Genomic DNA, 14586 nt, shown 5'->3' with positions numbered 1-14586 from the left:
ATCTGCCAAAGGAAAAAAAGAAATCCTGATTCCACATTTACCAGGTAGATTTTCTTATAATTTTTAATCCCTATATAAAATACATGAATAATGGCACTCAAAGGGAGGAAAAAAGCCACCTTGAACTTTTAAAGAGTATTTCATACAAAGTTAAAAAATACATACGCTGTTCAGCTGGGCCTGCCTCTGCTTTCATAGCCTCCTTCTGTCTGGACAGTAATTCTCTTTCTTCTTGGATCTGCTGTTGCTCTGCTTCCAATTCTTGTAATCTATTACTTGCACATAACAACTCCTGCTCAAGTCGATCTATTATATCAGCTTTTTCCTGAATTTGCCTTTCAAAAAGAGTTTTTTCATCTGCATATCCATCAATGACACCTATAAGAAAATTAACAGGGAATGGAATTATTATTTATTTCTAATTTTACTATTAGGTTTTACATAAACAATAAAAGCTGTGTACTGTTAGCAAAACTTTCTCATTCCAACCTATTAAAAGTCTTGGATGAATTGCTGCTGCTGATAGCAGCAACTATGGAATGTTCAATTCGGCCTTTTTCTTGTTAACCATTGTGCTTAAATATGAAATTCCTCTGAACTTTCTATTACTTTGCTATGCTAAAGTATCACTTGATGTGGGTGTAACTTGCTTTATTAAACTGACATAAATAGGTTCCTGGAAAGCTTAATATAAATCAGATGCTTGTGAACTGAATCACATTTTAAATATACTAGAGAAAGCTGATATTTTAAGTGATTCTAGAAGACCAATAACCACAACAGCACAGTGGAATATCAACAGCGTGGGGCTTTACTGGCTGAAAGCCTGGCATCACCATTTAATAGTGACTTGAACAACTTATTAACATTTCTTAGCTTTAGTTTCCTCATCTTTAAATTACAAGAGTTGTCTTAGGACAGTGGGATTATGGTAACACACATCTTGTCACCATCCATTCCTGTACTTTCTAAAATATTTTATACTTTCTAGAATTCTATTAAGTATTTTTTTATAATTAAAATATATACAGTTTTAAAATAGTTTGGCGTAATTTGAAGAAAAATTACAACTTTCAATGGTCACTCTAAATTAAGAGTAGTCTGGTGGTTTCCAAACCTGGCTTACATCACAATCTCTATATTTAGACTTGAAATTTCTCCACCTTCAGTTGCCAATGGCAAGTTGCTCACCCTCAGCCTTACTGAGCTCCACAGCCAGCTGCTCTCTGGCCCTGGACTCCTCATGAAGGCGCTCTCGCAGTTCTTCTTGGCACTTAAGGGACTCTGTCACTTCTTGTTTCTGTCTAAATGACTCACGCATCAATTCCGTCTGTGTAACTTTTGCATGTTCAAGCTAACCAAGGAGAGAGAGTATACATATGAAGGCAGGCAAAGTGTTAAAAATACTAGTGTCATTCCACATTAAAGTTTAAAAAAGGTTTTTAAGTAAAAATAAACTGTTAAATTGTAGTCATTTAACATTTCTAGTACATGCTAACATTAGTAGGTATAATAAATCAGTAGACAAGTAGGTCAGCTGTGTACAACTTTTCATAAAATGTGAATTCTAGTTTTAGTGAACAAAAAACGTGCTCCTTTTGGAAGTAAACCACTTCACAGTACTAGATCTGTATTCTATCATATAAGGAGAGATATGAAGTTAATGAGGTTTTTTGGTATATGCTAAAGAATTTTTATATAACTATGTGCTGTATGATAAACTTTCTTTTATATTTGAAATTTATTAATTGTGACTCTTGCTGTACACTGTGATGAAGTAATAATATATAATTAGTATAGTGGCATCAATGAATAAAATCATAATGCAAAACAAAATAAATTACATTTATAACCCATATTTTAACTAAAAGTCTTATGTTTCTATACATTTGTGAAACATCTATAGGACACTATATAATATTCCGTTCCTTCTCAAAACCTTAGAATACAGAGGCATTACCTATAAACACAGCCTCCTTAAAATGCTGTCACTGCCACATACTGACTCCATTCTTAAACAATTTTTAGATGATAGTCAAGTACTATACAGACTCAAGGCCAAAGCCCTCAAAAAACAATAATCATGTTTTGATTATTAGCTGCATGAAATTGCAGCTGCATGAAATTGCAGAAAAGCACTGTCTCTGCCTTAGTTTTCTGGGCTGCTGACTGGTTATGTTTTTACTGAAACAACTACATTGGAAAAGAACTAAGCTTAAATTGAGTACTTAGTCCTAGATCACTAACACTATTTTTTAAAAAAGCCATGATGATATACTTTAATAATGGGCTCACAACAATATCCTAAGAATTTGTAAATTTATATATAAAGTACTTGGTATATTAGAAAAATATTACCATGTTTGAAGCTTATAATATGAATCCAAAGTAGTGATTTCTAATTGATAGTCAAGTATCAATAATGCGTTATAAAATTATAATATTTAAGAATATTTTATAAGATTTAAGAATATTTTATTCTTAAAGATATTTGCCATAGCAAAAAAATTTTAGAGTTACTAAATAAAGCTTTTTATGGTCACTCTGAATCAATTTCTAGAATATCTAGTATGCAATTATTCTTGTTTTAATAGAATGTTTTAAATATCATTCACAACTTATTGCTTGAAAATAATATGAATACATATTTAAGACTCATAATGGAAAATAAAGCATATATTTTAAATCACAAAATATTTCCTAAAATATCTGTAATAATGTTGCTACCTCAATAAAGATAAAAGCTTATATATATTTCTAATTTAGACTGGTAAAAGAGTATTTTCTTTAAATGCAGATAACTAATATACATTAGTTTTTATTATGAAGAAACGTGACCAGCGTATAAAGTAATTTTCATACAACTACTCTCCTGAATTTACATTCGCAGACTATATTTTTAAAATATATCAATAGTTTCTACATGTACATATGTAATTTTTTTCTGTACATTATAAAATTATTGCCTGGTAAATACATTAAATTGCTAAAAGAGTTCAAAGCTCTAACTAAAAAGGATATGAGCTTTTTTCTTTTTCAAATTCACTGTACAAATACAACAGAGCATTTACGACAACAAAAACACTTGCTTTAGATAATAAAATTTAAATGTCTTTGCTTCTATATTCTACCTCTTGACAAGATCTAAACCAGCCATCAAGCACATTTAAATATCCACCATAAAACCCCAAGAAATAACTTCAGTTTTATAAAACAAAACAAAGAAGTTGGAAGAATCAAATACAATAAATCTAGCAAATTTTATTTTTTTTATCACAGGCGGGCACCTGTGCTTTAACTGGAATAAGAGACTCCCTTCAAATATTTATCTAAATACTTTACACTTAAAGGAAAATCCTCTTTTATCCAGTTGAGGTATGATTTATTCCTAATATCTATATAATACCTATACCTAATATTTACTAAATATGAAATTCAATATTTTCAAATAATTTAAGAAATCCATCATTTCATTAAAAGTATGTATAAAGCATCAGTAAATATTCTGTCACTTTAATGTAAAACTATCGAGGCGGTACCAAAACTGTTCCGAAAACCATCTGGCTTGTTAAATATTAGCTAGCGTATTATAGTTAAAGCCATGAAAGTCATAAAAAGTGCCGAATAACTTGTAGTTATGCTGAATAACTTGTAGTGAATCATTCACAACATATTTAAGTCTCAAATGAACCTGAAATACTAACTATGCTAAACACTTACCCTGAACAATGTTAATAAAACACATTTCACATAAAAAGCAAAGCAAGATATTTCCTCACAGGGTTAGTAGGCATATTAAAAACACTGAATTTAAATTTCTTAAGGAGTTAGTAAGAAAATGAAAATTACTATCCAGGTTCCCTTTTCCTTGTCTGGAACCACTGCCAATACTCCACCTGACTGTAAACAGTTCCTAACTGGCTCAATGACAATTCACTTAGCTGTTTCAGGTTTCACAGTGCCTAATTCCCTCAAATATAATTGTTCTATTTTTACTCGGGATTGGCATCATAAACATATAAAAGCAAAATTCTTAAGGACAAGCAGGTTCTTTTAAAACTGCTTGTGTGGCATGGGAGAACTGTAATATCTCATTCTACTTTCTGGAATTAAAAACATAGCCAAGTTGGGGCTCTCAGACCACATTTAGTCCTTTAATACATCCAGGATGAATGAAGAGTAGTAACACGACAAACAACAAAACAAGATTCTATTTCATTTGCTCTTACTAAATACATTTAAACTTCAATTATCATTACAGTTTTTATAAACTAAATGCATTAAAACTAATTATAAACTAAAGCTAAAAGTATAAAAAATATTTTTTTTATACTTACTGAATAAGGAGGGGTAGGTAGTGAAATTTTAGAAATAAGCTTTAATATGTGCCCATTTCTTTTATGAATAAAATGAAAAATAGAAGTATTAATAATTACTGAGTTATTTTCATCCAAATGTTCACACAGAGGAAAAGGATGTGGTAAAGGCACACGAGATTCAACCTCATATATGTCTTCATCTTGTTCTTCCAACCATGAGCCACTGAGTTTTACAGTTGCCAAATAGGTCCTGTAAGAATCCATTTTAGGAGATGCAGCTGCCAATTTTCCTCATTTGCTTTATTAGTTTTCCAATACAGTAAAGAGTTCTTTTTTTAGTTTATCAAAATAGAACAGTATGAAAATTTCTTTTTAGCACTACCAAATAAACATTATAAAGCTAATGATAAAACTGAACAAAAGAAAAACCCCACCAATCTAAAAAAAATTTAGATCTTTCAGCCTTCATCCAAAAACAAAAAAACCAAAACAAAAAATAGAACAAAACAAAAAGCAAGCAAACACCTTTTAAACTAGAATTAACTAAATCCTTGAAGAACAGAAGAATAAAAATAAAAATATCTAATTAGCTGAGCAAAAAACTGCTTTCAGTATCAAATACGTCTATGGAAATAAGTAACCCTTCCAAGCCGAACCTGGCAGAGCAGGTCAAGTTTTAAATCTCCACAGCAGCAGTCTTGAGAAATTTAAGTCGCGACATTATTTCCCTTGTTCTTGCTGCTTCACTCAATTCAAAAGTAAAAGCTCTTCTGAACTGAGCTATTCAAATAGCCTCTCACGCTGAGCCAAAGGATTCTAGTCAATGTCCCCTGAGGAAAAGGTCAGAAAAGAGGGTGTGGTTTAATGTCTTTATCTATAGGTACTCTGACAGGTGGAATGTGAATTAATATGCCCACAAAAAAGCCTGCCTAACAGGATCCAAGTTCCACATCCAAGCTTTGAAAAGGGTATTTAGACAAGTTTATAATTCTTCTAAGATAAGCTAGTGTTTTTCCATTCTATTAAAAATTTTGTTTTAATTTAAAAACGTGAAATCAAGTAGGTGTGAGTCCACATTACCAATTAGTTCTTCAACTACATTAAATCATAATTATTTTTGAAAAACTACATTAGTACTTCTTTTTGATATTGTCTTAGAAATAATACTTATTCTTTTTAGCAGTTACTATAACTAAATATAGATAGTTCAATTATAACCTATTTCCACACCGAATTGTTTAGAGAGTTAATGTTAAGGGAAAAAACCTTCTTTAAAGCTGCATTGTTTATAAGGTTGGTAATTTTAACATTTAAGGTATCCTATGAATGCTGACTAAAACTTAAAAGTGCAAGTTGCAAATAATAGCGTTTTTGTAGCTCCAGAAACATGGAATATAGTGATTAAATAAACTAGCACTCAAAACTTTAAAGGATGAATTTAACTTTTTAATATTAAAAGAGCCTCATTAACGAAAGTTGTATTAAATTAAAAAGCTTTCAATGTGGTGTCTTTTCTCTATCTAGTAACTAAATATCCTAAACCCACAAAACCTTTATCTATAATGGAAAGACCCATATTAAAGCCAGGAGGTATTCTGGACCAAGCAATGACAAATTTTTGCTTACTATAGTTTCTTAATGTGAGCCCTGCAGTCTATGAAGACGTTTTAACATCTGTACAAGATGGAAGCCTAATCCTATCACTGGTGCAGCTAAACCTGACATTACTGGACTTCAGCAGATATGAAAGCATCAGTACCCTAGCTGCTTGGCTTTATGAACTGGTGGGACCCATGCTTAGCATGTCAAATACTTCTCAAAATACTCTTTCCCAGCTCCCTCTGCAAATTACAGTTTATTTTGATAATCGGGTGTCCAATCTCTCTTACTTGAAGCAAAAACAACACCTTGAAAGTAAGAAGTATCCCTTTATAAATAGAAACATTCGTGTCAAGGTAAGAACTACAGTGAAAACACCAGAGAGGAAAAAAAAACCACTCAAGAAAACAATAAATTAAGATGATTTAGAAGTATGGGGCAAACAGCACTCATAACAACAGTATATTCACTGATGGCGTATTAATTCATGTTCAGAAAGGTGACTGAATAAAAGTAACTCATATTAGTCTCTCTCCCTCATTTTGAAAGCATGTAAAACTTCTTTCGATCCACATAAAGATATATATGTAGGTGGTATCCCTTTGTAACTTACCTGTAGGTCAAGGTTAAGAAAATAACCACAAAGAAAACAGAGTAAAATCTGGGGAGTAGGGGAGACTCAAAAGAGCAGTTAAGATGATTTGAGATAGGGGCAAAAAGCTCTCCAAACAATAATATAATAATTGATGGTATATTATATTAACCAATGTTCAGACAGATTACTCTGAATTAGAATAATTCAAGTAATATACATAAATATATATTTATATATAAATATATATTTAATTTTAGAAAGCACATAAAACTTTTTGCAGTTGAAAACAGTTAAAATAGAATGAGTTCAGTATTTAGGATACCCTCTTAAATATCCAGACTAGCTCATTATCAGGTTTCAGATAATCAAGATTTTCATGTATATTTGAAGGCTTAATTTATGGTATAGAGTTATGTTTTCCAAACTAGTTTCAATTGTACAATGTCAAGCTATTTAATTTTTTTTTCTCCTAAGTATTTCCCTCAAATTGTAAAACACATCTGTTGCTTCCTTTTGGATTTTGACTGACTTATTTTTCTAAGTTATTTAATAGAGAGAATGAATCCTGGATACAACATCCTGACAGAGCCCTGACCAATGCTTCTAATAAGCACACTGGGGGCAACACCTAAGGGCAAAATGTGTTTCAACACTTTGATTACATTTATCTTTAAAATGCAAAAATGACAAAACAAAATTCTAACTTAAGCTACTGTTTCATCCTCAGGAAAAGTCCTTTTTTTTTTTTTTTTTTTGAGAAAATATAGAAACATGTAGCTTAACATCCATTATTCTTTAATTAATAAACTTATGAGAGTTGCCTACAATAAAAATCACTCTGGGAGTAAATTCCTTATTCCTTAATTTCTTCCAAGGCCTTAAGGAATTTCTCTGGCTCTAACCTTAGTACCTCTGGATTCTGGAAAGCTGTAATTGCTGAAAGACTATGCCTAGAGAACAGATTGATTTCTGTTTCTACCTGAACCAAGAATCAAGAATCCGAAGCCGCACTCTCAAAAATAACTTTTCTGCAGAACCACAACTACTGACTAAATATTAAGTTAAAAGAGGCTTGCCTTTCTCTGAGCTTGAGGGTAGTCTGTAAGCACTTTTCTCATATTATAATGTAAGCTATCCCAAACAATAGGCAACCAACCGCAACAGGCTCACTATAGGCCCAACTTTATGGTAGCCTGTCTGGACAAAAGCGAAGTAAAATCCATCATAATAAATGTATTATTACATAGATTTGGATATACCAATGTGCATATCACTTGTCAAATTAAATAAAAATAGTAAAATGCTCCTATAATCGATATTATGAAATCAGCCTATAAGGCAGATGCCGATACTTAGTAAAGAAAATGCTTACTTGTTCTTTTATTAAGGCAGGAAGTACCTATGGAACCTAAAGCAAGCCAAAACCTTAAAATTAAATACAAGGATTAATCATATAGCTTTCACTAAAATTACACAACATATAAATTTACACCATTAAAAAAGAAAGAACCTTGATATTTACTTAGACTATGAGGTCTTTTCAATGAAACTTTACCCCAACCCCAAACACAAGACCACAATCACCCGCAATAATCCCTCTCTCTAATCTTACTGGAGGCAAGGTCTCTCACCTACCCTGAGGACCTGGCTCCACAAAGCCCATCTCCGCCATCCTGCATCTTCACCTCCCTTGCTTCTCACTATAAACTATTCCAACCGTTAAAAAAGCACTCCCTTTCTTAAGCTAGTGCTTGCAGTTTTCTTCACAGCTAGGTGATGAAATTGCTCTCTATTTCAATTCTATTTCTTCAACTCTCTGAACTTAGAATTTCTCTTCAACCAACTCCATGAAACTGTTCTCATCAAGGTCACACTGACGCTATATATACCAAAACATCCAATGGAAACCAAATCCTCAGCATACATGACTGCTCCACGGTATCTGAAATTTTTGCAAAATCACTCCTTACCTGGCTTTTATGACACTATGATCTTAATTTTCCTCTTACCTCTCATTCTTTAGCTCCTTTGTGTACTTATCTACCTGTATTCTTTTAAATGTCAGCATTCTAACAGTGCAAACAATTAGCCCTGTGCACTAACACTAAGGCTTCAAATGTCTTTGATGACAGCTTCCAATGTAGTTCTCCCTAGACTCCACTGAATCTTTACATGATGACCTCCTATGCATTTCAGATTCAGATTATCTAAAACTGAACTTATTATGGACTTATTTTACATCCCTTATCTCAGTAAAGTAAAATACACCAACAACCTGGTTGAGTCAAGAATCACACATGGTTTCCTCTCCCCTTTCTTACTGTCGGCATCCAACCGGTTGCACCAACTTCAATAAAATCCAAGTTCTGAAAAGCTTTGAAATTACTTTCCTCCTGACTTAATTTCATCTCTGTCACTTTTCACTCGGAATGTTCTAAGAGTTTCCCATTTCTCTAAATTTAGCATCTCTCCTCACCAATGTCCTGCCTATCCTTCCACCACAATGCTGCCTGAGAAATCTCTCTAAAACACAAATTTGATAGTATTTCATCATCGAAAATATTTCAATGACTCCCCGATTTTTAGCATAAAGTTAAAACTCTTTAACTTAGCCCATAAGGGACTTTGACATGTAACTGCTACCTATCCCTTTACCTTCAGCTTCTATTAGTTTCCCACATTCCACCCTGAATGTTTGTAACACAGAACTATCCATTGTCCTCCCACACATCATGCTGGTTTACACCAAGATGTTATGCCTTTTGCCACAAATTTTCTTCTTGACCTACCTTGTTTCTACTTGTCTTTAAATCTTTAGCTCCTTTCCTATAATTTTCTCTTGAATTACTCTGTCATCTCCATTACTCTACTAAAATTGCTCTTGTAAGGTTATGGATGACGTCACAGATTTCAAAATCCATTCCTTAGTAACTTACATAACCTATCAGTAGTAATTGACAGTGATTCAGTCCTTTCATTTTCAAAGGGCAGAAAGTGGCAGTTAAGAGCATGGATTCTGAAGTTAGACTACTTGGATTCAAATTCTAACTCTATCATCTAACTTGTAGGCCTGGGCAAGTGACTTCTCTAACTTGTTTCTTTGCTTCTGCCCTGGACCCTCTACTCCCCGCCCACTCCAAGTCTATATTTAACAGAGCAGTCAGTGATTCTTTTGAAAAATCTAAGTTAGGTCATTCAAAAATCTCTAATGACCCCAAATTGGAAACAATCTATATGTCCTCTAAACCAGCGGTCCCCAACCTTTTTGGCAGGGACTCATGCTCCTATGAGAATCTAATGCCTGGTCATCTGAGGTGGAGCTGAGGTGGTGATGCTAGCGCTGGGGAGCAGCTGCAAATACAGATGAAGCTTCGCTCGCTCACCTGTTGCTGACCTCCTACTGTGTGGCCTACCAGCCACAAACCAGGGGCTGGGGACTCCTGCTCTGAACACTGAATAAACAAATGGTGATGCATTCATACAAGGGAATACTCCTACGCTATAAAAAGGAACAAATTATTAACACATATAACGACATATAACAACATGTATCTTAAATATACTTTGTTAAAGCAATGAAGCCAGACCCAAAAGAATACATGATGTATGACTTCATTCATGACACTCTAGGAAAGGTAAAACTATAGGAACGAAAAGCAGCCAGTGGTTGCCAAGGGCATGAGGTGAAAAAGGGGCTGATTACAAAAGAACAGCACCAGGGAATTTTTGGGAGATGGAACTATTCTGTATTTTGTCTGTGGTGGTAGATACACATCTCTAGGCATCTGTCACAACTAGAAGAACTATCAACAACAAGAGAGAATTTTATAATATGTAAATTTTAAAAAATTAATTGAAATGTAGGGGAACTCAAAATGGAATAAAAAAATGTAACAAATGATATTCACTATATAAAAAATAACAAAATCACACCAAATGGGGTGGGGGGGGAGAAAAAAAAGCTCACTTAAGATACTTTAAAAAACAGTATTTTCACTGTATAACATAAGGCTAAAGACAGAAAGTACTGTATATAAATACTGTACTCTAGTTAGTAAATTTGCTTTTCACAGGGGTACAGGTTAGCAATTGTGAAATTACTTTATGGATATGTATGGGTATCAGTATGAACTTATGCTTTTTATTATATACAAAGATAGATACAGAAATAAATATAGATGCAAGGGTAATATACTATATTTTTAAACCATCTACTGAGAAAAACTAGAAGCCATGACACTCTAGTAATAATGAGCACATCTAGCATTCAGATCTTGGTTTCTAAATATTATATTCCAATAAAAAGAATTTGAATTCCTTGGAAAAGCAGATGACTCAAGCGCTGGGGCACGGAAGATACAAGATGGGCCTGGAGCCTCTGATAGAAAAAATGTTTGAAAAGTAAGCATTTTAAAGGGCACAAAAGCCAACCTGGAAGAGTTCTTAATGCCAAAGCTAGAACAAAATGAATTATTATCGCACTGGTTTATAACCCATTAAAAAAACAGAGCGGTAAGTCCATGTAAATCCTGAAAAGTTAAATGTGAATGAAGAGACAGCTCTACAAAATAATTCCAATTAATAATTAAAGGAATGTGGAGAAAGAAAAATCACCATTAGAACACCACAGTAATAACTGTGCAGGCAAAATTTACCAATAGATGCTAGAATTAGTGGGTGAAAGTTGAAGGAGGAAGAGGATATCTACAGTCTCAAAGTACCTTCCCCCAAATATTTATTAATTACAAAGAGAAAAAACAGAAATATCTTTCAGCAGATATATCAAGATTAATATCACCAATCGAAAAAAAAAAAATTATGGCTAGTGTTTTCTGTGGTTCCTCTAACAAATTTACATCTACTCCCAAGTCATGAAGATATTCTCTCTGGTAGGTTTTCTCTCCCCGCACCCTCTCCCCCAATGCCCATATACATATCTAGTTGTTTCAATTTTTTTTTGGAAAATATTTTTCTTTTCCAATTGAATTGCTTTGAGGTCTTTGTTGAAAAAGTCATGGGTGTGGGTGTACTTCTGGTATCTATATTTTGCTCCATTGATCTATTATATCTGTTCTTTAACAGTACAGAACTGTCTTGATTACTGTAGCTTTGTATTAAATTATAAATTTAATTAAATCTCAAAGTCAGGTAACAAATTCTCTAAACTTGTTCTTATTTTTCAAAATTTTTTTTGTCTATTCTAGGTCCTCTGAGTTTCCACATAAACTTTAGAATCAGCTAGTCAATTTCTATTTCTAAAAACCTGCTGAGATTTAGATTTGGATTGCATTGCATCTATAGGCTAATGTAGAGAAAACTGAAATCTTAACAATATAATTTTCCAATGTGCAGATACAGTGTATATTCCATTTACTTAGGTTTTTATTTCTCTCAGCAATGTTTTATAGTTTTAATATATCTTTTGTTAAATTTATCCCTTAAGTATTTTATCTTTTTGGATGAAATTATAAAGAATGTTTTTAATATATCTTTTGCTAAATTTATCCCTTAAGTATTTTATCTTTTTGGATGAAATTATAAAGAATGTTTTTAAAAGTTTATCTACAAATGCTACATAATTGTGTGTGTGTCCTGTAACACTTTAGAGATTCTTAAAGGAAGACTCTAACATACATATCTATACATAAATATGTAGTATATGTGTGTGTCCCCACTGTTCAGAACTGGATAAATCATACTCTTTAGTTCATGACATGATCTCATTATTGGTTCATGCATGGCAGATGTATTTCTTTACATATGTACATATTTTCAGTAATGTTAAAAGCACCCGAATTTGCCTCTCCAAAACAAACAAACAAACAAACAAAAAATGAGATCAATATTACCAGTAATAAGACACACTGACCTCATGTGCCCTCTGTCATGATATACTGAGAGGGCACATTACTTATGTGGTAGTTTTCTCCAAAATGCATGCATAAGCTTCATGTAATCGTGAGAAAACATCAGACAAATCTAAATCAAGGGACATTCTACAAAACTGGCCAGTTCTTTTCAAATGCCAAAGTCAGGAAAAACAAAGAAAGACTCAGAAACTGTCAGAGACTGGGTAAGACAAAGAAAACATGACAATAATGCAATAAATAAAAGGTGGGATCCTGGAACAGATATTAGAACAAAAAAAGGACATTAGTAGAAAAACTGGTAAAATCAAAATGGTTTGTAGTTAAGAGTATTGTACTAGTTTTGATTTCTTAGTTTTGATAATTATAGTATGGTTACGTAAGATGTTAACAGTTTGAGTGAAGGGTAAATGGAAACTGTATTATTTTTGCAATTTTTCTCTAAGTCTAAAATTATTTCAAAATAAAAAATGATACTCAATGACTCCACATCTAATTAAGGATTAAATCCCAAGCTCCGTGTGATCTGGTTCCTGGATATCACTCTAACCTGATCTCCCACACTTTCCTCACTCTTCTTGCTCCAGCTACACTGTTCTATTTGTCAGCCATAAAAAAAGCAAGCACATAACCACCTTAGAGCCTTTGTATTTGTTATTTCTTTGCCTGCAACAGTCTTTCCATACTTATCTACATGGCTATCTCCTATGCTTCCCTAATGAATATGCTTGACTATCACTTTATCACAGAGGCCACCCTTAATTTTCCTATATAAAATGTCCCCTTCTCCATCATGCTCTGTCTCCATTTTATTTTTCTTCACAGTATCACCATCTGAAATACTACATATTTATTTATTGTTGTCACTATTAATTTGTAAGATATAATCAAGAACTTTGTCCATATTGTTCATTGCTGTACTTCCAGTATCTAGAATAGCAATTGTTATACAGTAGGTGCTCAATAAATCTGACACATGAATGACTCATTTCAAGCATCAAACCCTCCAATAAGCATAAGTTAGTTCTACCTTGCCCCAAGCTGTCAGATGTGGCTCTTTTCTAGTCTCCGAGTATCCTGTGCAGAGCTATTTACATGAATTTCTCTTTCACTACAAGCACAATTATAGCACTATCTCTCAATTCTCTTCTAGATTTTTAAATAAGTTTTAAAAAATCAAGATAAAAGGGAAATGTTCCATTATGAAGAAGAACCAAATAATGACACATTGCAAGGAAAATGAATACCAGGTATTTCACAAAGATAATTAATTACACATTATTTTGTATCAATCTGACTGTTAAAAATATTCCTCAGGTTCAAAATCATTGTAATTATTAATGAGAATGTTCTGAAGAAGTCAATAGCTTTAAACATCTACTCATTGAAGAGTAGTAACTGAACTAAATTTAGTTTAAAATAAAGTTTTACAAAGCTCCTACTCTGATTGCCTTAAAAATATAATTCAACTAAGAAATATCTCATTTTTATACCAAATGTCAACAATTACTTCAACCTTTTATATAGTAGATGTTAGTAGAACACTTCAAAATTCTGCAAGAATAATATAAACATTATACTAATAATCTCTAGATCAGTGGTTCTCAAACTTTAACTAGAATTACTTAAACTGGATTTGATAAAACACAGGTTGCTGGGCTCCATCATGCAGCAGGTCTGGGGTGGGGACTAAGAATTTACATTTAGAACAAGTCCTCAGTGATGCTGATATTGCTAGTTTAGAGAACACACTTTGAGAACCATTTACTGGTCTAGGCAAAGTTTTTGTGTGACCTGTTCAGTGATATTTAAACTAAAACAATACAGTAAAAGTTAAATAACATATTGCTGCTTTAGTATTTAACTAATTGAGAATAATCTTAAAATTGCCATGGTCAGGGTCCTACTGTACCTCTCTATCTGATCATGTAAGCAGACGTGATGAGGTGTGATTTTGGCTTGAGAAACACCTTGCCTGTTGGCCGTATTCATAGATTATGGGGAGAGTTCCTCTTTAGCAGCCTGCAGGAACGAATCTGACCACTGACCACTTCAGATTTATTTACTGTTTAACAGTGGTCAAAGAAGTATTAATAGTTGTTTTTATGGTATAAAAGAGCACAAACCACAGAATTAAATACTAATATGACTGAAATAAGCCACCCCCCCAAAAAAAGCTGAGTCACATAAAAATTCAGTATAGAAT

General features: G+C 32.9%; 1 protein-coding gene across 1 annotated transcript in view; it reads right to left on the bottom strand.

Moving 5' to 3' along the window:
• Positions 1–14586, bottom strand: part of AKAP9 (A-kinase anchoring protein 9) — a 146044-nt gene that overhangs the window by 38324 nt on the left and 93134 nt on the right. The window contains 2 exon segments of the mRNA XM_006911885.3: positions 166–378; positions 1192–1354. Coding sequence (XP_006911947.1) covers positions 166–378; positions 1192–1354 — 376 coding nt within the window.

This window comes from Pteropus alecto, unplaced genomic scaffold (genome assembly GCF_000325575.1).
Source record: "Pteropus alecto unplaced genomic scaffold, ASM32557v1 scaffold21, whole genome shotgun sequence".
In the NCBI taxonomy this organism is placed as follows: domain Eukaryota; kingdom Metazoa; phylum Chordata; class Mammalia; order Chiroptera; family Pteropodidae; genus Pteropus; species Pteropus alecto.
Note: the sequence above shows the minus strand (reverse complement) of the source record. Positions and strands in the feature narration are given on the sequence as shown.